A 25,771-nucleotide genomic window follows, 5' to 3' on the forward strand; every position below is an offset into this window, starting at 1 on the left:
AATATTACCCCCAATATCAGCGACAATGTTTCCATTTTAGGCATATTTTACTCTGTACTCTCTTAGGCATGATACATGCCAAATGGTGATTGCAAGAAACCTTTGACTATATGCCACTATTGACCATGACTTCATTCTAGATTAGAGGAAACATGCTCCATATATATTATATTAACTCATATTATGGAACAAGCTAACTTTTAACTAATGATGAAGTCTATGTAGTATTGTATATATTTTTATTTTACAAAAATGAGGTTTTTTATCTATAACAATTATTTCTCAATTGTTGATTAAATGAATTGGACATCATTTTTGGTGTATGCATCTTTAATTTGTAGTTAGTAAATTAATTTGCATGTCTGTTTGTATGAATTATACTTTCATATATTATACAAAATATGAGTAATATACTACTCAACATTCTATCACAATCATCCAATAAACGACACATTTAATTTTGTCAAGAAAATATATAAATCCATTACATGATAAATTTATACATAAAATAATAATAATATTATAAAATAAATATGGTAGCTATAAGTGGCCTATATAACCCAAGTGTTCCATTTAATTTAATGAATGGGTACTATCACCTTTCCTATATAAGACAACCCAAACCCTTTCTCCTTTCCTCAACTCATTACCCTACACATACAACTTCTCTACTTCAAGTCTTCAACCCCACATTTTTTTTTCAAAAAAAAAAAAAAAAAAAAAAAAAAAAAAAAAAAACTCTATAAAAATAAATTTTCTTAGTTACAACAATATAATGGTGATGTTAAAGGGTCTATCAACATCCATGAATGCAAAAATCCTCGGTACCGGGGGCGAAGACGAGGTGATTGTTCTAGGACATGGTTATGGTGGAGAACAATCCTTGTGGGAAAAGATTGTTCCTAGCTTAGAAGAAAAGCACCAAGTTGTTCTTTTTGATTGGAACTTTTCTGGTGCTTTTAATACTAATATTGAGAATAATAATAATAATAATCATGGTTTTGATCCTTTAAAGTATAATTCTCTTGATGTTTTTGCTGATGATTTGGTACATTTATTGGATGAAATGAACATTAAATCATGTGTTTTTGTTGGTCATTCTATGTCTGGTATGATTGGTTGTATTGCTTCCATCAAGAGGCCTCATCTTTTTACCAAGCTTATACTCATTGGAGCATCTCCCAGGTAATTAATTTAATCTACATATATCTACTTAAGAAATTTTAATTTGATGTTTAATTAATAATTAGTGTGCTTTATTTGGCAGAATTGTGGATTAATTTCATGCATAGGTGGATTACATATATTTAATTCTCTACCTGAATTAAATGCCTAATTATTGGAGTGTTATGTTTTAGTTTCTTTGTGAGTTGGCTAAGACTGCTTGATTTTAGTTAAAACAAAATAAAATGAAAACCTCTCCTTCATATATCTACTTTAGAAAAGCTATAATTAGCTTATCCATCTGTACTAATTTAGTAGATATTCATGATAATTTATTTCTATTTTTCTCTAAAATAAACATTTTTTTTTTCATTACGATTAAGTTTTCAGGGTTATTTGGAAACTTACTATTTTTTTTGTTCATTTGGATATAGTCATTTATAGATCATACTAAGCTACTCTGTATAAAATATTGATCTATCATACATTTCGTGTGGTGTGTCCAAAACAACCAATATTTTAATCTTAATAGTAAAACTATGACACTCATGTACTTGACATGCCTAGATATTATACAGTATTTTATATCAAAGTCTAATATATACTCATAATTTAAAAAAGTATTATTTTTAGCGCTCTTATTACTCTCGGGGATGAGTAGTCCATCTTTTAGGAGGCTGCCTTGATTAGTCATGTCAAATCCTCAACATGCATTAGGAGCTCGTCACGAGTAGTCCTGTTTAATTCCTACAAAAATTAAAATTAGAGAGATAGATAAGAAATAATCGTTGTACAGTTTGAATAGGTATAGGTGATTGATTATTAGGTAAATACTTTCATACTAGGATTAATGTATTATACTTCCTCCGTTTTTTTTTTTATTGCATCATAGGGATTTTGGAGGCAAAATTTGGTAGTGGGAAAAAGTAAGAGACAGAAACGTAAAAATACAAAATTGTCCATGTAATGTAAGAAAAAATAAAAAGTAAGTGTGAAAAAGTAAGGGTATGTTGGGTATTTGCAGTGTGAACATAGATATTTTTATCCTAAAAAAAATGATGCAATAATAAGTAAACTTCCTAAAGTAGTAAGTGATGCGATAAAAAAAGAACGGAGGAAGTATATACTTCCACAATTTGTATATTATAAGGTTAACATAGCATAATAAATTTTTTTAAGTGAGCTCAAGTACTAGGGACCAAGGCTGTTTTAGGTTTAGAAATTTGTGTGATGTAAAATGAAAGAAGGATGTGGACAATTCTTTACTTTTTGCTTGTAATAAAGTTAAAAAGCAACTTTAATTGTCATATGGCAACTTTGATTTATTTATTTTTAAATCATTTTTTAAGTTTCTTTTTAATTTTTAATTTCCTAGACTTCTTATTCACGTAGAGCTTTGTCGTTATTAGACGGAGTAGTTGTTTGGTTAATGTTAATGACAGCTATTGAGTACTATTCATACTCTGATAGTCTGATGTGAGCTTTTGGCCCATTTAAGCCCAAGAGTTTGTTCAGCTTCCATTTAATAACACTTCAACTCCCTTTGTTCACTTGTCTTTTTGCCCAATCAATTTTTGACAAAGTCACATGATTTTCACATCAACATTTAGCTCATCTATTATATATGGAGTTTATTTTATAAAAATGAATAATTCTTAATCGATCAGTAACATATAATCTTAAAATATTATGTGTTTATTTCAAAAAATAATACGGAGTACTTCGTAATAACATAATGTGTTTGTCAAGCCACATGATAAAGAAAAAAAACTTTTTTGGTCTTTATCGAGATATTTGTTAAAGAAAATGAAAAATCCATGTTTACTTGACATGGTCATTAAATGTGTCTTAAGTGATGATAGCGTCATTTAGATCAATTGGATTTCAAGGGGTAAGTACGAGCTAGTAAAATTCAATTATGCATATGTAGAGAAATAGAGATGGAATAAATGAAGTTCGTCAATTTTTTGGTCCAAAATTATGTTAGAATCCATACCATCTTATTTATGCACTACTTAAAAGTTATCAAGTCGTTTAATTTGATAAAATTGTCGATGTGATCTAACGCATGCTAAATTAATAAAAATAGGTACATAAATTCAGAAGATTATGAAGGAGGGTTTGAGGCAACACAAATTGAGCAACTCCTCTCAACAATAGAATCCAATTTTCAGCCTTGGGCCACAGCGTTTGCTCCTTTAGCCGTAGGAGGAAAAGAACCTCAATTAGCTGAGAAATTTGACAAGAGTTTAAAGAAAATGAAGCCAGAAGTTGCCCTAGCTGTTGCTAAGATCATTTTCCTCGGTGACTACCGCCATGTTCTTGAGAAAGTTGAGACACCTTGCACCATCATTAGCACCACCAATGATCTTGTAGTCCCCTCATCTGTGCCTTACTATATGCAGAAGAAGATGATCAATGCTAAATCGAGGGTCGAAATCATCGATGTTGATGGTCATTTCCCACACTTGACTGCTCATGATGAGGTCCTTAATGTGATTACTAAGGTGCTGGATTCTTAATAGTAATTAAGGTCTTATATATATGTATGAAATTTTTTAATTAAATTATTATCTCTAGCATATGCTTGCATGCATGCATGCATTATTTCCTGCCCCTTGGTTAGGTTAGTGGGAAAAAAGGGTTTGTGAAATAAGTACTTAAGTGGTTAAGTGTGTTGTTATTTGCTATTATCAAGCAAATTATTAAGCCAAGTTAGGATTAGTGATAGCTAGCTAGGTTTGGGTTTGCGAGTTTTGGTTGGAAATTAAACATTCCAAATTTTTTCCTATGTTTAAGAAGATGAAATTGGTATTGGTAGTATATGTTAGGTTATTATATAAGTATGTTGTATATTAAATGTGATCCTATTGACTACTTGAAATGAATTTATTCTCTTTCGATACATACCCCATCAAAGATTCAAATCTAATAAGAACGCATATGATTTTATTTTAGCCTATATTAAATGTAAGCCTATGGACTATTTGAAATGTGAGCCTATGGCTGGTTTTTGTAAAAAAAAATTTAGTTTAGCCTATCGAGGATATCAAAGCACAAAGTTTCCATTATATGGCCCAATAGGCCCAGCTATATACATTTGTATACGGGCCAATGAGCTCAGCTTAAGCATTTATATTTTCTTTATAGCCAAAGGGTGAGAATGTGAGATGATAATGTCGCTCTAAATATGCAAAACACCCTTCTTTATAATGTAGTCCGTAGAACAATTACATAAAATAAAACTCATAAAAGCTAATCAATAATAATAAATAGGATTCTTTTGGAAAAAAAATAATAAATAGGAAAAAAAATCAATCATCAAAGATTTTGAAATATTTGTTTGTCCCATTAGCAATTTCAGAATCTTCAAGGGACATTTTAAAACATAAATATCTTCAATTTAGTTTGTACTACATTCAAATATAATGTTTTAAAGTCGAATGAAGCCAAGAAGAATGCATATGACTTTATTATTTCAAATAGACAGAAATGATTACCGGATGGCTGAGCCTAGCTTTGGTGATAGTTGTTCTATTATGGGCCAAATATTTGGACCAGGCCCCGATTCGAGTAAAAAAAATAAAAATAAGTGTGGGTCTAAAAAAATAGCAGGGTCGAGCCAAAATTGTACGAAGTAACTGAAAATGTTATGTTAGGTTGTTGAAAGTTATTGATAATTTATGGTCAAATTTTCAAAATTTGACTAATAAAAAATAAAATGGAGGAAATAAATAGGAACATTGAGAAAGTAATCCATTATAAAAAAATAAAAAAAAATTCCCAGTCTACCCTTTAGCTTGATCCCCAAGGTACCTCCCCAAAATAGCAAAAACCCAGCCCACAATATCCCACCTTCGACTTTGCACTAACCTAGAACCTTCTACCATCCTCTCTATCCACCAAAAAATCTCCCCCCATTTCTCCAAGAACCTTCCAGACACCCTTCCCTCTATAAATACCCATCATCTTTTTCTCTCTCCATCTTCAGAATCCTTTCAAAAATCCCATTTTAAAAAAAAAAAAAAAAAAAATCACGCTCAAAATCAAATTCTCTCTCCTCTTTAGAATCCTCCACAACAATGCCAACCAGATCATCCGGCCCGATCTCTCAAGACTGGGAGCCCGTCGTAATCCACAAAACCCGACCCAAAACCCAAGACCTCCGTGATCCGAAGGCGGTGAACCAAGCTCTGCGCTCCGGTAAACCCGTCGAAACCGTCAAGAAAGCCGTCGCAGGAACTAACAAGAAGGCTCCTGCGACGGCTGTTAATGCGCGGAAACTCGACGAGGAGACTGAACCAGCTGCGCTTGCTAAGGTGGGGACTGAGGTGAGACTGGCTATTCAGAAGGCGAGGATTGAGAAGAAGATGAGTCAAGCTGAGTTAGCGAAGCAGATTAATGAAAGACCTCAGGTTGTTCAGGAGTATGAGAATGGTAAAGCTGTTCCTAATCATATGGTTCTTGCGAAAATGGAGAGAGTTCTTGGTGTTAAACTTAGGGGAAAATCTGGAAAATGATGTGATTGTTGTGTGTTTTTAGTTGATGATGATTTGTTGTTTTTGTGATTAAAAGAGTTTAGGGCTTATGTGTGGTGTAATCTTTGATGAATGAAAAGTTAGTAAATAATTTCGTGATTTGTTGTTTGTTTTATTATTTTGAATTGATTAATTCATTTTATTTTCTTTTACGATCTGAATTGACGTAACAATTTGGGGCGTTAAAACATAGATTATGAGTTTATGACTTGAAAAATGACCATAATTAGAACAACTGAAAATAAATGATGAAATCCGATCAAATCCGAATTTAATTTGGAGTATTAAACCTGGATTATGACTTGAAAATTGACTAAATTAATAATTAAATCTGAATTTCACCCGATTTCCCTGATTATACAAGTAACCAAATGCTATGACAATTTGGGGTATATAGAAATGATTATCTTGATTCTTGACATGTAATTTAATATCGACCTGATCTTAAATAAGCCGGATTTGATTTTACTTGACCCGAATCGAACTATGGGGCATTTAGAGTTTAGACTAATCTGATTATTATCCTCATAGTCTAATATTGGGCCTATTGCTTGGACTTGGTAACCAATGTGGTCTATTACTCATTTACTCATCTGGAAGATAACATCGTATGGTGTGAGATTTTTTTATAATTTTTTTGACAAAACTCAAACTCAGAATTTTATTAGCGCAAAGCAAGTTTATCCATCAATACAAATACATATGGGGCGATTTTCGGAGGGCTATGCCATTCCCAAACCTGCTCAACACCAAAAGGGAGAATTCTAGCTCCATGATGTGCTACACTATTGCCTTCTCTCTTAATGTGAGAAAAATTGATGGAATTGAAGTGCCTACTCAACACAAGGATATCTTCAAGTATAGAGTCAAGCTCGGTGCAGTAGATTGTAGCCCTGCATAGTTTCTATACAATCTGATTCAATCACCACATCCCTCAAGCCATACCTTCTGCCCAGCCTTAGAGCCATAACAATACCTTTTGCCTCAGCGATGCTTGGAGACCACCATGCCTGCTGTTTGCGAACAGCAGAAAAAATAACCTCTCCACGATCATCTCTTGCCACAACCTCAAGCCCAACCCATCCTTCACCATTCAAAGCAGCATCAGAATTTAACTTGACCACATTCTCAGGTGGAGCACTCCAATTAAGCTGTTGCTTGGTCTAGCATAATTTCGCTGAACATACTTGCATTGTTCCTCCTCCAATCTTCAAATATTTTTTTTATTTCTCTCTGCCCAAGCACACCACGCTAAAATTGCTCCCCTCCTCTTGAGTTTTTCATCATCTTTCCAGCCTGCAACCATGTCACACATAGTCTTTGTTTCCCCATCCCGTAGCAGGATCCCTGCATCTTCCCATAAATGCTTAAATCTGCTGCACACAGTAAGTCTCGTAGCAGCAGCCCCAATACGGTAAATAATAGTTCTTCTAGAAGAGTTCTCCCAAGCATCTTTCACTTCTTGCTCACAACAGTCATCAAGTAACCAGCATGTTTCAAACTTGAACCCTTTTCTGCCCTTCTTTTGTCTCCCACCAGCCTCCTTCTCGCGAATCACGATTGCACAATGATCAGATTTAACTCTAACAGAATGCTCTACACAGGCATTCGGATAAATTGGTTTCGTGGCCTCTTCTGCACCTTGCTTATGTTTTGATCGATCATACCTCTTCCACCCCTTTTTGCTCTTTAGGGAAATTATCCCTTCTTCAGTTTACATAGGCTCAGGTAAAAACTCTTGCTCCTCTACTCCCTCCTTTTCTTCACATTCCTTCTCCTTAGCATGCAACACTATAGACTTTTCAGGCAAATCAGTATTTACTTCCTCATTCGCCTTCTCTACTCCTTCATTGCTCTTCTTTTCCTCCACTACCTCAGGTTTTCACATTAACGGAATTTGTTTTGAAGAATCCGGACTCTCCAATTCGCTAATGTCTAGAATTTCCTCTGCTGCCTCATTGATACGAAGCGATTTGCATTTATCTGCTAAATCCTCAGCCAGAGGTTAGGGTTTCCTGTCGTCGCAAGGGGGAAAGAGAGCCCTGTCTTTCAAGGGAGTTTTTTTTGGTATGGTGTGACTTGTATCAAAACAAATGGGTTAATTGTCATATTTAGCAAATAAACACCTAATTAAATATCATCATTAAAGAAGGTTGAAATATTACATAACATAATTTCCACAAATTACATACCACTCAATAACATTATACGGAGTACAAAACATGTTTATGCAAATAAACAAAAGGAAACATGCAACTTCTTCGAGTTCCAAATTGGTTCACATTGATAACTTAGACGCTTAGAGCCAAGGGGAGTTGTAAATAGGAGTGACAACAGACTTAACTTGGGTGTACATATAGAGGCCATCTAGTCCATGTTCTCTCCCAAAACCACTCATTTTGTACCCACCAAAAGGTGCATCATAATCAAAACCAAAGTAGCAATTGATCCAAATGGTTCCAGCCCGAATCGACCTTGAGACTGTGTTAGCAATGTCTATGTTCTTGGTTACTATCCCAGCTGCTAATCCATATCTTGTAGCATTTGCTCTTTGTATTCCTTCTTCTACGGTTCTGCCATTGGCCACAAACACAATGTATTTTTTAGTTTGATAGAAGACGTAAAAATCAGATGAATCAAAAGTCGTTCCAAATATAATGTTACTCGTACTTTATTTTAAAAAAGGCCTATTAAAAAGGCCTACAATTTAAATATTTTATGTGCCTAAACGTGGGATAAAACTTACTTGAACTTCATCAAAGACATGACAGGGCCAAAAATTTCATCCGTTGCTATTTGCATATCATCCTGAAGAAAGTGAAGGTAGAATTAGAAACTAAACTCTTATGTAATTATGCTAAATTATTCTTTAAATTTAATAATTATTACTAAATTAATTAAGAATGCAAAAACCTCAAAATGTTACCTTGACATCAGAGAATATGGTTGGGAAAATATAATATCCCTTTTCACCATGACGATCACCACCAACTAGCAGCTCAGCACCTTCTTCTTTGCCTTTTCGAATGTAAGAAAGTACTCTCTCAAATTGCTTCTTATCAACCTACATCATAAAGAATAAATCTTAATGACTTAATCACTATATTAACATTAATTTAATGAATATAAGAAATCATGATTTCTAGAACATAATCATCAACTACAAATTAAACGTACAGGATAATGTTTGATCATGCAACTAATCATTCACAATATGATATGTTACTCGATTTTCTCTATCGCGAATTAGTTGTTTCGTTCAAAATATCATAATTTGTTGAGGTAAATATATACTTCGTATAATGGAGGTGCTATCAAATGATAGTACAATAGTACAAAACAATGCAATATAGTATTAAAATTACCTGAGGTCCTTGTTGAACTTTAGGATCAAAGGGATCACCAACAACCCAAGATTTAGCCTTTTCTGTTAATTTCTTTGAAACCTCTTCGTAAATCCCTTCTTGAACAAGAATACGAGTACTAGCCACACAAATTTCTCCCTGAAATACTTTCAATTAGGACTATATATATAATAACCACAATATGTACAACATTTTTGTAACTCATAATCTGAGATTAAAAAAAAAAAAAAAAAGTTGTTTGATTAATTAAAACAGTGTTTATTAAAATTAATTAGGTGAATGTACCTTATTAAACATGCAGCCTTGAAGAGCAAGCTCAGCTGCAACATCAACATCAGCATCATCAAAAATGATGAGAGGGGATTTTCCTCCAAGTTCTAGGGAGACTGGTTTTAAGTTGCTTGTTGCTGCTGCTTGCATTATAAGGCGTCCTACCTCTGCTGATCCTGTAAAGCTTATCTGCATAATTACGAAAATAAATTACAGTCTGTATCCCTCAGTCCAAACGCTATATGAGTAGTAAAAGTAAATCCAATCACAAATCGTTACTGACTTTGGAAATATGAAGTACATATAACAAAATAAACAATTTTTCCAAACATCCTACAATAAGTAATGCAACACTTTTTCATTCATTTAGACCATTTTAATATTTTATCAATAAAATTATATCACTAGGCATTAAAAGTTATTAATCCTTTAATTAGGTAAATTAAAAGACTTGGATATTACGGAATACCTAAGAATTACTACATGATGAATGAGTAAAGAGTATCATGAAGTTTTTACGTACTTTGTCAATGTCCATATGAGAGGCGACCGCAGCCCCAGCAGTTTCTCCAAATCCATTCACAACATTTAGCACTCCGTCAGGAACACCAGCCTGTTTAATTACCACATTCATTAGAAAGGAAAAAAAAAATATATTATATCTTCAGTAAAATTTAAATGACAGACGCAAATTAAAGAATGAAAATTATAAATTCTAAAGGGCATATTATTTGTACAATTTATGATTAATGTGTATACAATATGTCAATATCCAAGAATACAATATAGTATAAGTTAACAACATTATTACGTAATAATAAATCTAATAATGGTGTAATTACAAGCTATTTTAATTTGGAATTGCAATTATTCATAGTTATTATTTAATATTTTGATCGACCATATAGTTTCAGATTCTTACGTATAAGTTAACAACATTATTACGTAATAATAAATCTAATAATGGTGTAATTACAAGCTATTTTAATTTGGAATTGCAATTATTCAAAGTTATTATTTAATATTTTGATCGACCATATAGTTTCAGATTCTTACGTATAAGATAGAAGCTTTAATAAACAATAACATAGGAACAAGTTAACAACAACCACCTTATAAAAAAAATTTCCTACCTTACTCCTACAAGTCTACGACTACAACAACAAATTGCTTACCATACTAGTAGCATTTATTTTAAGCATATTCTACGTAATAATATTTTAGTTTTAGTTGAAATGTATTCATGTGATCAACTTACAACTTATTAGAAATTTTGCTAAAAATAAATAAATTCAACCACCATATGTTTTTCAGTTTGCAAAAAAAAAAACCCCTTCATAAATCATAACTCCTACTTTTACCATGTCAAAATTAATTCTAGAAATACCCTGAATTCCTTTAAATGATCGGTTTCTACAAGTTAAAGTATTAATTCTACATGTTAAGTATTAATTCTACATACAGTTTTAATATATAGAGCCCTATAGCTAGGAAGTATTGTATAGACGGTCTAATTATACCACAACACAAATCTCTAAAGGCGAAGAAAGTAGTAGCAATAATAATCAAACTAAAATATAGTGTAATTTATATGTAATACGAAGTACAGAGTATTATAAAGTATTGACTTACCAACTTGGAAAGATGAGCATAATAAAGAGCCGATAGTGGGGTTTGCTCCGCCGGCTTAACCACCATGGTGCACCCAGCCGCTAAGGCTGGAGCCACCTTTAAGAAAAACATGGTGGTTGGATAATTCCATGGTATGATGTGGCCCACAACCCCAATTGGCTCTCTTAGGGTGTACCCCTGCATCGCACGTGACAACTTCAATGTCTCTCCATGGATTTTATCTGCTGCTCCTGCGTAGTACCGTAAGCAGTGGGATGCACCTGGGATGTCCAAGACCTTCCCCATTGTAAAGAGTTTGCCTGCATCTATTGAATCCAACGCTGCTAGTTCTTCCACGTGTTCCTCGATTAGGTCCGCAAATTTCATCATAACCCTTCCCCTTTCCTGAGAAGATTAAAACTTAGATCGAATCGACAATCTCTGACATGACATGATAATACAATTGAAATATGACATTATACGAACACGAAATTATAGAAAGAAAAAACATAAATAATTTAGAGTTGGCGTTACAAGACATAAAACAAAAACCTAAACACAACTAGTATTGTTCAATTCTGATCATCATATTATGCTACATCTTAAATAATGACAAAATCAAACCAGATAACATAATGTCGTAGTGCTATAGGTCTAACTTTTGAATAATAAATTAGGCCACCGTAATTAAAAGTTAAAACTACGAGGTGCAAAATTAAATAAACAGTGTATAAAGGTCGTTATAGTCAACCTTTTTAAACAAGCACTTTTATATATGTTGTATTATCAAAAGTCAATCATAAATTTGCACTTACATATCCAGACATACGAGGCCATGGCCCATGGTCGAAGGCTTCACGAGCAACCTTAACAGCCAAATCAATATCTTCCTTATCTCCCTCTGCAACGCTCGCTATCACTTCACCATTCCTCGGATCGATTGTCTCGAAACTTTTTCCTACATCGCATCATTAATTATTAGTCGATAACATTCTCGGACCGACCTAGACTCTTTTTTACTTTAGGTGTATAGAGAGTCGTAAAAGGTAAATAACAAATCGAATTGAAGAAAGAATACATAGACATACTAACCAGAAATTGCATCGACAAATTCTCCATTGATGAAAAGTTTTGTAAACTTGATCTCTGGTATTATGAAGTCGCATGATTCCGAGCTTTCTTTTGACATATCACCCATAATTATTTCCTTGTGTTTTTGTGTAGCTAGGGTACGTGCAGTCTAATAACTTTGCTTGTTTATGATCTATAAATTCTACCACTTAGTTTGTTTTTATAATATATATCCAAACTACTAATAATTCAAGCGGGGAGCTGGCGTAAAATCGGTCAACACTGCCCCTTCTTAAATTTAAAAATTATCATAAATATAAGTGTCACGATTTGCATGATAAGGTGACCTTAAATTGTTCCTAATTTCGATCTTTTAGTTGCAATACTTTGGCTTCTGTTGCGAAATTATATTTTTATTAATTAGGGTTTGTTGAACGTCGTGGTCCCTAGAAGGCTAGAAAGTTAGGAGACCTATGACTATGTTTAACCAATAATAATATTACATGTAGAAACAAATCATATACATATTTGTATGCAACAAACGACGTGTGATCTTGTCTTAAAATTCTCAAATTTATATGTTTATAATACTTGTACATAATGCTAGCTAAGAGTTATGAACTTGTACTTCTAATAAAAGTAAATCTATTATAGTATGATTGTATGAATATACTATGTATAAGGTTTATTGGAGTGGAAAGGGATATACGAATTATTAGTTACTTAGGCCCTGTTCACTTCACCTTAAAAAAATAATACTAAGTAAAAATAATTTCAGTTCAGTAAAAATAATTTCAATTCAGTAAAAATAGGTTCAGTTCAATAAAAATAATTTCAGTTCAGCAGAAATAAGTTCAGTTTAGTTAAATTCAGTAACTTTAAAGAAGAAATATAATAGAAAATCAGTAAAAATAATTTCAGTTCAGTATAATTAATTTCAGTTCAGTAAAAATAATTTAAGTTCAGCAAAAATAATTTCAGTTCAGTAAAAATAATTTCAATTCAACAAAAATAAGGTGAAGTGAATGAGGCCTTAGTCAAAATTAATGAAGTTGATGCCTATGACTTGACCTCCATGAATTTTTTTTAGTGTGATCATATTAGAATATTATCAAATTAATAAATTTAATAGGCACTACATATATAACTACTTATTGTGTAAGCTAAGATCGATAAAAACATACAGTCAACGAGTTGACTTTTACATCTATACCTCCGGAAATCTATAGCAGATCATTTTTTTTTTTTAAGACAGCAGATCATGTGTTTTATTTCCCTTAATTCTACTTATTTGAATTTATCTTAATTTATTTGAATTTTTCATAATTTATTTGAATTTATCAAAACTTATTTGAATTGTAAATTAAACTTGGTTAATTCTTTTTTTTTTTTTAGAGAACTTGGTTAATTCTTATCAAAACTTAATTTTCATTTCTAAATATATCTCAGCTGAGCTCATTTTTTCTTTTTATCTTTTTTTTCTAAAGGTGAACAGAATAGGTTAGCCATTTACAACCTTAATTTATAGCTTATTTTCTCCCCCTAAGTTCATTAATTATTCCTGTAAAAAAATCTATTAATCTTTTCTAGTGATAAGTACCAAAACATATATAATTACTATAGTAATATAATAATGTATGTATATAGTGACAATTTATACATTATACAGAGTACTAAATATATAGATATATACTGTTATGAGGCCATTTGTAACAAACATCACTACAATACATTACATATTCCCAGCTTGTAATCACTTCATTCTGGATGGTAGCTAATTTTAATGAATGAAAAGGACAAATTACCAAACCATATTCTTGTAATAATTTGTGCTGGTAGATCCAAATATACATAATGTTTGATTCTCCTCAAGGACCTGCATCCCCTGCTAGGAAGTCTTAAAATTATACATTTTTTATGTGCGAAACGATCAACAACCATGGTATGATGGGACAATTTAATTTGACCGTCTTTAGGTACGAGTTTATTAGACCTATATTTTTATTTATTTATTTTTTTTTTCATAACTTTTACCAAAGCTACGTAAACATTCACAACTTCTCATGTTTAACCTTAAGTTTATAGTGGAACAATTCAACCAAAAGTTTGCTTAATCTTATGGTTAAAATCCAAGATCGGTTTATTATATACTCTATCAAAATCAACACGTGCTCTAACATTATTTATAAAGTTATTACAGACGTAAAATTTTATTGTAACATTGTTTGTGTGATAATATCATAATTTCGTGTAATATTTGATAATCATAAAAAAATTAAGAAAAATTGATTCTAATAATCCCACCTTTAGTCGGTTCGTTGTTAATAATCCCACCTTTATAGGGGATTTTCATCTATTAGTCTCTTATGACCGGTAACTTGTACATCGGGTAAACTTTTTTTATAATTTAAGTGACACGTGGCACTAGTTAATTGGTCAAAAAATTAAAAATAAAAAAAAACTAACAAAAAATTTTGGTCAAGAAAAAAAAAACCTATTTTTTTTTGTCCCCAACGACCACCTAACCCCCCAACCTCCGGCAACCCCTCCTCGGCTCCTCCCCATCCCCACCGCTGGAACCCCCATCCCCACCGCCGGAACTCCCATTTCCACCCCCTCCCAGCAGCAAATGACCCAGCTCCCCCTAAAACCACCCCGATTTTCAATAAAAAAGTATTAAATAAATAAATAAACCTTCAAGAGCGGTAAAAGGGGGTTTTCAGTGGAGTTTCGGGGGTGTATGGGGGTTTTCAGTGGAGTTTCTGGGGTTTATGGCGGTTTTCGGTGGAGTATTGGGGTTTATGGCGGTTTTCGGCGGAGCTTCGGGGGTATTTAGCTGTGGTGGTTTCGAGTGTGGGTTTGGGTCAGGGGTTGATTTCGGAGGTGGATTTGATTGGTGGGGTGCTTTTTTATTCCGGCCGGCCGTTTTCGGGGGTTTATGGTGGAAGTCGGCCGATTTTCGGTGGGGCTAGGGTAAGGGTTAGGGTTTCACGGTGGGGTGAAGGGATAGCTGATGGGGTTTTGTTTTGTTTTTTTTTTCTTTTAGTTTTTAATTTTTAAACTTTTTTATTTTTCAACCAATTACAAAACGACATGTGGCATTTTAACTTATCAAAATCGGTTACCAACAAGTTAGGGACCAATAGAAGAAGATCCCCTATAAAGGTGGGATTATTAAATAATAATCCAAAGGTGGGATTATTAACAGTGAACCAGTTAAAGGTGAAATTATTAGAATCAATTTTTCCTAAAAATTATATGAGATTGAAATATGCAAATCATAACGCATATTTTGTTTTTTGAAATATTGAAACCCATTTCAAACAAAAAATTCAAATTTAAGATCAAATTAAACCTCACAACTTATACCCTTCTACTCCTTATATTTCATTTACCACTCACACAACATCATTTCATATATACCCTTCTACTCCTTACCTTTCATTTATCAATATCAATTCAAGGAAAGCAATCAGAAAAATCAAAATTAATATTTTCAGCCTTATAATAACTCATTTTTTACAAACTTTACAACTTTCTACACGAAAAACATATTAGTAAACCCACGAACCCAGCAGCAAGAGAGTCGTCCGTATTCATTAGGCACGTAAATTTGGGTATACTTTCTTCTTGATTTCTATTTATTGTTTCGACCAAGTTCTATTTATTGTTTCGACCAAGTACTACCGCAGATTTTATTTTAACCGTAAAAAAAGTTATGCATGATAATATTTGTAAACCTACGAACCCAACAAGAAAACTTAAAGTTCGTCAAATCCAGCTCGTGTTCATTTGGCACACAAGTTCGGCTAAACTTTCATCGTCTTTGTTCGAACCAAGCACAAGCGCAAATTTTAGCAGTTTCGGAGGGTGGATTCGCTCCGTAGTTAGATCAGGTCCAAGTTGTTCGCTGGTGTTCGAAACTCTAAAGTTGTTAAAATAGAAGGTAATTTATGTTGTCGGTCTTTTTTTGCGCTTTTTACAATATAGGTTTTTTTTAAAACCACTTACAATTTAGGTTTTTATTTTACGGGTGTTTGCGATATTCAATTTTACAATTTAGGTTTCCATTTTACAGGTGTTCGGGTAAATCTCAGATAAATTTTTGATAAAGTATAAATATAGTTTCTTGTGTGTATGTAGAAAATCCGATCATGATATCTTAGAGAGTAGATATTTGTAGGTAAATTTTCTCTGAGCATAAATAATATATGGAGGGAGAGTGTATAGTATCGGAGTATTGGAAGATATGTATAGTAGGTAGATACATGCCCCGAATGATGTCTAATACCTTATACTTATAGGTGATGTATGGAGGTGGAAGAAGTGTGCATAATCTTCTATACACGTATTCTTTAAATTCTCCACATAAATCTAGAACTTTCATGAGCATTAACCAATTCTAGAGTCTTCCACAATTCTCCGTCAATTTCTCAATATAGTTGATTTTTCTAGAAATCTTAAGAAACCTTGAAATGTAATAACACTAATAAGTTGGGTTATGGAATTTGGGGTGAAGAAAAATGTGACAAATTCAACTAACCTAACAATTTCCATATAAATGTACTCGTCGTATGAATCCAAAAGATATCTAATATGTTAGACTCAATAACCCAATCGACATCCGGGATGAAGAAAAATGTGACATACTCAAACTCATTTGACGAGGACGCAATACCAAACCGAGGCTGAATGATGAATCCACTTGACGTGTATGGCTTTCACATACGCCATTAAGGGTCTCAAGAACGGTCTTCATAAGAATCCTCCAAATGTTGAAATTGTTCTTGCCATCAAATTGAACTTATTATCAATCTCGAACTTCCTTAGAGAAAGACATGTTTAATGTATAAACACTCTAATTAACCTTGGCTCGGATACCACTTGTTAGAGGACCAACTCAGCTAAAAGTTTAAACTTATAGTTGAGGGCCAGAAATATGTTTGATACTTTATCAAATACGATAAGTCAATCGATCACATGGATATAGCAAATACGAGCTGTTGGTAATTGAAACCTCGTATATTCTCTCACTTTGTACTAATTAAAGTTAAATTTTGATATTAAGATTGATGTTCGTTAATGAAAATTTATTTTTATTGCACCACAATAAGCTTAAGACAGTGTTTATCACCAATACGGCAATACTATGACTTTAAAGTATATGGATGTAGTATAATGAAGTGCTTTTATTTGCGATATAAGAGTTTTGCTTATGTTGCCAAAAATAATAATAATAATAATAATAATAATAATAATAATAATAATAATAATAATAATAATAATAATAATAATAATAAACAACGAGCTTTGCTTAGTTGATTGATATAGTACGTAGTACATTTTATTTTAATGTAATAATTGTTTTATTTTTTATACTACTATTTTTGCTTTAGCATTGTATGCAATATGCCTATATACATATAGTGATGGTAGTATTGAGGAATTTACCAAAGTCTTGGGAATTAATTAAGAATTTTGTACATAATATTAAAATGGGTTCAATTATGTAGACGTATAACTAGGCCCATTTAATTCCAATTTATCTGCTCACCTCGCTTGTGTCATGTAGGATACTAGGATTACCAACACCCTGGTGTACCATGCGCATGGTACACCTAGATCAAAACGACAAACTCAAATGAATAAAACGCTGGTTTATTATAGCAGAGAAAGGCAAAAAGAACATAAGGTATAGATACAAAGAACGCGACATTAAATATGAATATTCAATTTCCTTTAATTTAGGAAAAGATAATTACTAATTGATCTTTAATTACCCACATATTAGCTGTCATATCTTTTCAAAATATTTGACTTTTTCAAATTCATTTTTTCTCTCTCTTCATATTATTTTATCCAAAAAAAAATTCAAACTTTTCCAAAACTAGGCCCATTTAATTCCAATTTATCTGCTCACCTCGCTTGTGTCATGTAGGATACTAGGATTACCAACACCCTGGTGTACCATGCGCATGGTACACCTAGATCAAAACGACAAACTCAAATGAATAAAACGCTGGTTTATTATAGCAGAGAAAGGCAAAAAGAACATAAAGTATAGATACAAAGAACGCGACATTAAATATGAATATTCAATTTCCTTTAATTTAGGAAAAGATAATTACTAATTGATCTTTAATTACCCACATATTAGCTGTCATATCTTTTCAAAATATTTGACTTTTTCAAATTCATTTTTTCTCTCTCTTCATATTATTTTATCCAAAAAAAAATTCAAACTTTTCCAAAACAAAACGTTCAAATTTGTACGGGATAAGTTTTTTTTTTTTTTTTTCACTAAAAAAAAACGTTCATATATTTTACTTAAAATTCTTTCTTTATATTTAACTAGATTTAAACCCGTGCGATGCACGGATTTTATTCATAGTTAAACTTAACATTTAATATTCAATCTAAATAACAAAATATTAATACATAATATTACTATTTTACTATTTTTTTTAATCTTATACAATTAAGGTTCACACATATACAAACAAATTTTAAATTTTCCAGAATTTCATCATCTTTTGTAAATCAATCGTTGATTGTGCCAGTTGATAAGTTAAACCCACCCTCTTGAATTGCAAAATTAACATCCTTGCAAAATTAACACTTATGAGTTATGACTGACTTTATAATTATTATCACTGTTCATCGCATTCGAGAATTTCATGGTGTTCAATTTCTAAAACATGCTTCACTGCCTGCAAAAGTTTTACATTTATTTGTGTGGAACATAAGATTATATAGGATTGAAAAAATACTAGATTTAAAGTGGTGATAAAGTTTATTAGATATGATAAATTTTATTAACGTAAAACTTAATCTTTTGGCCAAATACATGATAAATGATAAACATTTTTTTTGTTGGAAAAAGAGAAAGGATATATTGTTAGTTTCAATGATTTTTTTTTTCTTATTTTTTATAATTGAACGTGATTTCATATTTTTTTTATTCGTATTTTTTTAAAAAATATTTTATTATAATCCTTCTCATTTCATTATATTTTTAACTAATCCAATTTTTAAAAAAAAAAATCAATTGCATGTGAATTTATTTTTTAAGTTTAATAGTATTTTTGTATATATATGAAATAAAATAAATTGTTTCTTTTCTCTTATATAAAATTTTCAATTTTAAAAGATTTTAATAAATTTAAACCTTAATTTAATTTTAGTCCTACGTGGCGCTTTAAAATAATAATCATACGTGGCATAATTTTATACGTAACACTCTAAAAATATTAATCCTACATGGCGCTCTAATAATTTTAAAAAATTTAAAATTCTACGTGGCTCTTTAAAATCTTGGGAAAAAAAATTCTCTTTTATATATTAGATATTAGATAGATTAGTTTAGATCTTGTAATGGTCGTCTAAATTATGATCATGTAATGTCTTGTAAGGTTCATTAGATGATTTAACAATGTTCTTTATCGGAAAACAGGATATACTTATATTTGTTTATAATGTATAATTTGTTAATAATAATATAGAGTATTATTTTTGCATGTTCGTTATTATATCATATCTTCTATGTTCTTTATTCGATCTTTTGGTAAATTATTTTAAATATGCATGTTCATCAATTGTAATCATAATATACTTTTACTATCCCATAATGTTCATGTGAATTATTATTTAAAATTTGGCTTTTGATCATAGTGGTTAATTAACGCATTGTTTATTACATGATAGTATCCATGTTCTTTATTAATAACATGGATGTCCTTTATCAATATTATGGATGCTCTTTATATCTGAAAGTCCATCATTGTCCCAAAAACTTCTCATCAACCTCGGTAATCCTGATTACAAAAAAGAAAAAAAAAACATAATTATTAGATGATATTCTAAATTAATATAAAAAAATGTAAATTCAAAGAACATAAAAGAACACAAGGATAAATCTAAAAAATGTGGATAACAAAATAATACTCGTAATAATAATATAAGGGTTAACCAGACAAACATGTCTACATATAATACTCTCTGTTTCTCAAAAAATAAATAAAAAACAAATTAAAAGAACATGAACATGAAAGTATAAGAATATACTATTAAGTAAAAAGAACATTCTTGATATTATTGAAACCCAAAGAACATTTTTAATTTACGTATATCTTAAAGAACATAATTGGTAATGTAAAGAACATATGGTTCAAACTCAAAGAGATATTAATCAAACTAAAAAGTACATATTTCATTTCATTTTAAAAAAAAATATGGATCGAACAAATAAAAAAACATTCATTATAATTTGAAGAACATAACACAAATTTAGAAACAAATGCAAAAACTAAAAATAATTGAAAAGTAGATACTTTCAATAATGAATTTTTTAACAAGGATCAATGAACAATTATAAATTATCATCAACAAACATCAAAATTTTGAAATTAAAAATAAAAATAAATTAATCTAAAATTACCATTTATTAATTGGGTCACGAAATCCTCATGAAATCACTATCATTTTTCTCTATGTAAAATTTTCTCTCTCTAAAAAAATTCTCTTTGTATCTCATAAATTAAATTATGGAGATTAATATTTTGGAAGCTATAAATGTGGAAAAGAATTAACAAATTCCTTTAATTAAGGAAGACATATTTAAAAACTTAACAAAAAAAAAAAAAAAAAAAAAAAAAAACTACTTCGGTAGTTTTTCATCCACGTGTACCAAGCATGGTACACCTGGGTGTATTATAAAAATTTCACTCTTTTGAGTCTTTTCCATGTGAAAATACAATTCATTTTTTTCTTACTGGTCACACTTCGTATTTTAGTAAAACACTTAATAGACTTGGAGTTAAGTATAAAATAGGGGGCTCAATTCTTGTAAAATGTGGGGAAAGGGGACTCTATTTAATTTACAGAGGAAAAGGGGATTGGAGTTAAATTTTCGGTGGTAGGGATATTTTCAGGTGACTTAACTCACCTTTAACCCAAGAAGAATTAAGTCCCTTGTAAAGAATTGAGTCCCCTCATTATTGCCTTGATTAAACCAGACAAATTCAATCCCTTCATTAATCATTCCTGCTAATTGTTTAAAAAATATAGCCATTTGAAATTAAGAAAGTGCAACAGCAATACAAAAGCTTTGTTCTTGAAATTTTTTTTAATGTTTGTTATCCAAAAAAAAATAATTCTTTCAACAACAACAACAACAACAATAATAATAATAATAATAATAATAATAATAAGCAAAAGCATGTTCTTCATCTCTCTGGTTTGTTGCTTATTTGTCTTGCATTTGTAGCAGAAACACACATTGCAATTTTAGTAAAGGCTTGTAGAGCCCTAAAATTATAAATAAATAAAAATAAAATAAAGAAAGAAAAAATTGATTATCGATATGTCCTGTGTATATTGCAACAGAAGGTAATTAAGGAGAGTTTCTAAGATAGTCAAGCATCCTTTTATGAGATTTCTAATATGCCCAAACTATAAAAAAGCGGATGGGTGTGATTATATTAGGTGGTAGGTGGGTTGATAGTCCACGTGAGTCAGGGTCATGATTTTAAAGAGAAATGTGGAGTTGGAAGGTCGAGGATGTAATGAAGATGATGAAGAAAATAAACATTCAAAGTATTGTAATTCTATGCCTTATTTTTGTTCCAAAAAGAGGAAGGAACTCAAAAAAAAAATGACCAAAGGGACTCAATTGTTTAACCAAGAAGACTCAATTCTTTCCCTTATTTAATTAAAACCCACCGAAAACCCAAACCCATTCTAGCCCAGTCCATTTTCCCTCTATAAAATAAATAGAATCCCATTTTTCCACATTTTGCAAGAATTGAGTCCCTTGTTTTATACTTAACTCATAGACTTGAACCCAAAATTTATATTTTGGTGAGGCACATGTCACCCATGCCCCTTATTAGATAGACCATTGATTATATTCCAATGCATGGAATGATGAAATCACCGAGGGGGGAAAAAAAAAAAAAAAAAAAAAAAAAACCCTGGTCACCGATTAAAACCTTATTATCAATTACGAGTACTATGTTTACAGCCAAGGGGAGTTGTGAAGAGGGGTGACAACAGATTTGACTTGAGTGTAAATATATAAGCCATCAAGTCCTGATTCTCTCCCAAAGCCACTCATTTTATACCCGCCAGTCGGAGCATCGCAATCGAACCCAAAGTAGCAATTGATCCAAATGGTACCAGCACGAATAGATCGTGAAACGGTGTTAGCTATGTCTATATTCTTTGTCATGATCCCAGCTGCTAACCCATACCTTGTAGCATTTGCTCTTTGTATTGCATCATCTACAGTCCTGCAATTTCTCACAAGAAAACAACGATTAATTAAATTTCTCCCAAAATTTAGTATTGCTTTAGGGTGTCACCTTTCTAATTTTATCATTTAAAGATGTTTACACCTTTGGAAATTCATATACTAAACTCACTTGAACTTCATCAAAGACATTACAGGCCCGAAAATTTCATCCTTTGCTATCTGCATACCATCCTGCAAAAATTTGTGATGGAATTAGACTAAACTCGTAAATTTATGCACTAATAAGCTAAGACCTTGTCAACAAAAATATGCTCATCACAACATATTGCTTGGAATGTACCCTATTAGTAATACTTTAGGGTATGTGTATTTTTGGTTTGCGACATGATTACTTGATGAGGCTAGCTAGCTTAGCAAAGTTACCTTGACATCAGAGAATATCGTCGGGGTAATGTAGTATCCCTTTTCACCAGATGGCTCGCCTCCAACTAATAAATCAGCGCCTTCTTCTTTTCCTCTCTTGATATATGAAAGTACTCTCTCAAATTGCTTCTTGTCAACCTAAAAAGTGGTAAAAAGTACCTTGGTATGTAATCAAAAATTTCCATAGTAAAACCAAGTATATGGCAACACGGTGCTAGTAATAGTGTAGCAATGATCGATGCAAAACAAGTCACCTGAGGTCCTTGTTGAACATTAGGGTGAAATGGATCACCAACAACCCATGATTTAGCCTTTTCTGCTAGTTTTCTTTTCATTTCCTCGTATATCCCTTCTTGAACAAGAACACGGGATCCTGCCACGCAAATTTCACCCTAAACAAACAAAGATGAAAACATACTTTATATCATTTCCAAAAAAACAGGACAACCATTTTCATAAATCAACATTTCTTAGAATATCATGCCTTATTGTAGAGGCAGCCCTGAATAGCATGGTCAGTTGCAGCATCAATATCGGCATCATTGAAAATGATGAGAGGGGATTTCCCTCCTAGTTCCAGGGTAACAGGTTTTAAGTTGCTTGTTGCGGCTGCTTGCATTACAAGGCACCCTACTTCTGGAGATCCTGTAAAACTTAACTGAACATAGTAAAATCAAAATCAGCCATTTTCTCACAATTTGATATGCATGATAAGTAAGAAAAAACAAAGTTAAAGGGACTCTTTAAGTGTCTTATAATCAAACTGTACATACTTTATCAACGTCCATATGTGATGATATTGCAGCTCCGGCAGTATGTCCATATCCATTCACAACATTTAGCACTCCCTCCGGTAAACCAGCCTACTCAACATGCCAAATAAACACATAACAGAGAACTGAGAAATAACAGAGTACTTGTTCAAGTATTACAATTCAATTAAAATTATTTCGTTTTGTAAACATCACCTAGCTAAGTTGGTAATGTCGCCTTAAAGTGGTACATACTCAAGACCTCAGTACGTCCTCAAATCAAATTCCGTTCACATCACTACCCTTTAATTTGTGAGTGTTTGTACCCCAAATAAAAAGTAGTTTCATACATAGTACGAATTGAAGTATATGTGTTGGCTTACCAGCTTTGAAAGATGAGCATAGTAAAGAGCGGAGAGTGGAGTTTTCTCAGAAGGCTTAACCACCATAGTACAGCCAGCAGCTAATGAAGGAGCCACCTTGAGAAAAAACATAGTAGTCGGAAAGTTCCATGGAATGATGTGGCCTACAACGCCTATGGGCTCCCTTAGGGTGTAACCCTGCATTGAACGTGACATCTTTAACGTCTCACCATGGATTTTATCAGCGGCTCCTGCATAGTATCGTAGGCAGCGAGCTGCTCCAGGGATGTCTTGGGCCTTCCCTGCTCCAAAGAGTTTTCCTGCATCCATTGTATCTAATGCAGCAAGTTCTTCCACATGCTCCTCGATTAAGTCTGAAAATTTCATCATCACCCTTCCCCTTTCCTAAATATTGTAGGAAAAATCAAATGATCATGTTATATTGTTACATTTATATAAGATCAGAACTAAATAACTATGTTCTTTAAGCATATATACTAACATATCCGGACATCCGAGGCCAAAGCCCGTGATCGAAGGCTTTCCGAGCCGCCTTGACAGCCAAATCAACATCTTTTTGATCTCCTTCAGCCACCCTTGCTATCATTTCACCATTTCTTGGATCAATTGTCTCTAAGGTTTTTCCTGTATACTTTATTAATCAATGTTACAGGCTTACAGGTTACAGCCATATATTGTATTCTAATGTTTATAATTATCTGAAAAAAGAAAATCAAGAATAAATTTCAAGAGTTTAATTCATTAGGAAATGGTTATAATATTATATAGCATTATAGCTCAATTGCGTCTAGTAGTGCTAAAGAGATTGAAGATTCAATAATTATCTACTGGTTTTTACTAATTCACAACTAATTAGCTCCTCATATTTTTGTTTCCAAGATCCGGTCACTATAAGAAGAACGACCCTACTAAACCAGTAACTCTAAAAAGTAAGCCCACTACACAAGTCAAGTTTGAGGATGCATGAACCATATGCAAAGGAGGAAAGTTCGGTTCACAAACAAGGCCCAAGGAGATTCCATACCAAAACCAATTAGCGATAGTAGGAGTAATTCCTCTATCATAGAGTGGATTGATCTCTCATTTTTCTCTAATGTGGGATACTCACAGGTGAGACTAATATCAGTTTCAACAAATTCATTGACAAACTAACAAATTAAAGATTAATATGTATGCATACAAAGTATCTAAGACATAATATTCAAGAATAAATAATGATTGATAATCATAGATAACTGAAAAGTGAAAACAAAAATAAGGTATGTAGGAAACTAGGATCGGAATTAATTGACCTGAAAAGGAATCCACAAATTCTCCATTGATGAAGAGCTTGGTAAACTTGATTTCTGGGATTTTAACGCACGAATTTGAGCTTCCATTTGAATAATCTCCCATTTTCTCACTCTCTAACGTCTAATTTGATCAATGAAATTCTTCACCTCTATATTTTGATCTTAGCCTTTTTTTTTTTCTTTTCTTTTTTTTTTTTTATAATTTGTACATATAATTTGATCAATGAAATGAATATTACAAAATATGTGAAAGTGTGAAACAAAATAGGGCGAGAAGATAAGCTTTCTGCATGCAATGCAAGTGTGTGTTTCTGTTTATTACTCGTAAGTCGTAACATATATTAAAGGATAGATTATATTAGGGCTTAAAGGCCTTGTCCCATTTATAGTAACGCTGGTAGTAGTTGTAGTACATATCATAACATTACACAGAATAAACTTATATTAGAACTATTGCTGAGGAAATTAAAACATCTAGTCGTCATATTCTTATACATTAAAGGATAGATTATATTAAATGATAGAAATGAAACGGAGAAAGTATCGTAAGTAATACTATCCTTTTATTGCAACTAATAAAAAACGAAAGTACTTTGTAGTAGAAGAGTTTGCCAAATTTATCCTTAAGCTCGGCTGATTTCCCACAAGTG

General features: G+C 32.0%; 4 protein-coding genes across 4 annotated transcripts; 2 read left to right on the top strand and 2 right to left on the bottom strand.

The window, feature by feature from the left end:
• Positions 1-583: 583 nt before the first annotated feature.
• Positions 584-4,071, top strand: LOC110707826 (probable strigolactone esterase DAD2). The gene is made up of 2 exons (XM_021885876.1): positions 584-1,185; positions 3,254-4,071. The coding sequence occupies exons 1-2, from the start codon at positions 776-778 to the stop codon at positions 3,684-3,686; spliced, it is 843 nt and encodes a 280-aa protein (XP_021741568.1). The 5' UTR covers positions 584-775; the 3' UTR covers positions 3,687-4,071.
• Positions 4,072-5,081: 1,010 nt separating this feature from the next.
• Positions 5,082-5,803, top strand: LOC110707827 (multiprotein-bridging factor 1c-like). Its single transcript, XM_021885877.1, has one exon. It carries the CDS (start codon positions 5,247-5,249, stop codon positions 5,682-5,684), a length of 438 nt encoding a protein of 145 aa, XP_021741569.1. The 5' UTR covers positions 5,082-5,246; the 3' UTR covers positions 5,685-5,803.
• A 2,009-nt stretch (positions 5,804-7,812) lies between these two features.
• LOC110707825 (aldehyde dehydrogenase family 2 member C4-like) lies at positions 7,813-12,240 on the bottom strand. Its single transcript, XM_021885875.1, has 9 exons — positions 12,041-12,240; positions 11,764-11,906; positions 10,970-11,353; positions 9,861-9,950; positions 9,353-9,526; positions 9,068-9,205; positions 8,629-8,766; positions 8,449-8,510; positions 7,813-8,275 (listed from the first exon to the last, which is right to left on the bottom strand). The coding sequence occupies exons 1-9, from the start codon at positions 12,144-12,146 to the stop codon at positions 8,002-8,004; spliced, it is 1,509 nt and encodes a 502-aa protein (XP_021741567.1). The 5' UTR covers positions 12,147-12,240; the 3' UTR covers positions 7,813-8,001.
• Positions 12,241-21,230: 8,990 nt separating this feature from the next.
• On the bottom strand, positions 21,231-25,526 carry LOC110707634 (aldehyde dehydrogenase family 2 member C4-like). The gene is made up of 9 exons (XM_021885660.1): positions 25,122-25,526; positions 24,311-24,453; positions 23,830-24,213; positions 23,468-23,557; positions 23,179-23,352; positions 22,949-23,086; positions 22,695-22,832; positions 22,441-22,502; positions 21,231-22,308 (listed from the first exon to the last, which is right to left on the bottom strand). Exons 1-9 carry the CDS (start codon positions 25,222-25,224, stop codon positions 22,035-22,037), a joined length of 1,506 nt encoding a protein of 501 aa, XP_021741352.1. The 5' UTR covers positions 25,225-25,526; the 3' UTR covers positions 21,231-22,034.
• Positions 25,527-25,771: the final 245 nt, after the last annotated feature.

The sequence above is a fragment of the Chenopodium quinoa genome, unplaced genomic scaffold (assembly GCF_001683475.1).
Source record: "Chenopodium quinoa cultivar QQ74 unplaced genomic scaffold, ASM168347v1, whole genome shotgun sequence".
Lineage (NCBI taxonomy): Eukaryota > Viridiplantae > Streptophyta > Magnoliopsida > Caryophyllales > Amaranthaceae > Chenopodium > Chenopodium quinoa.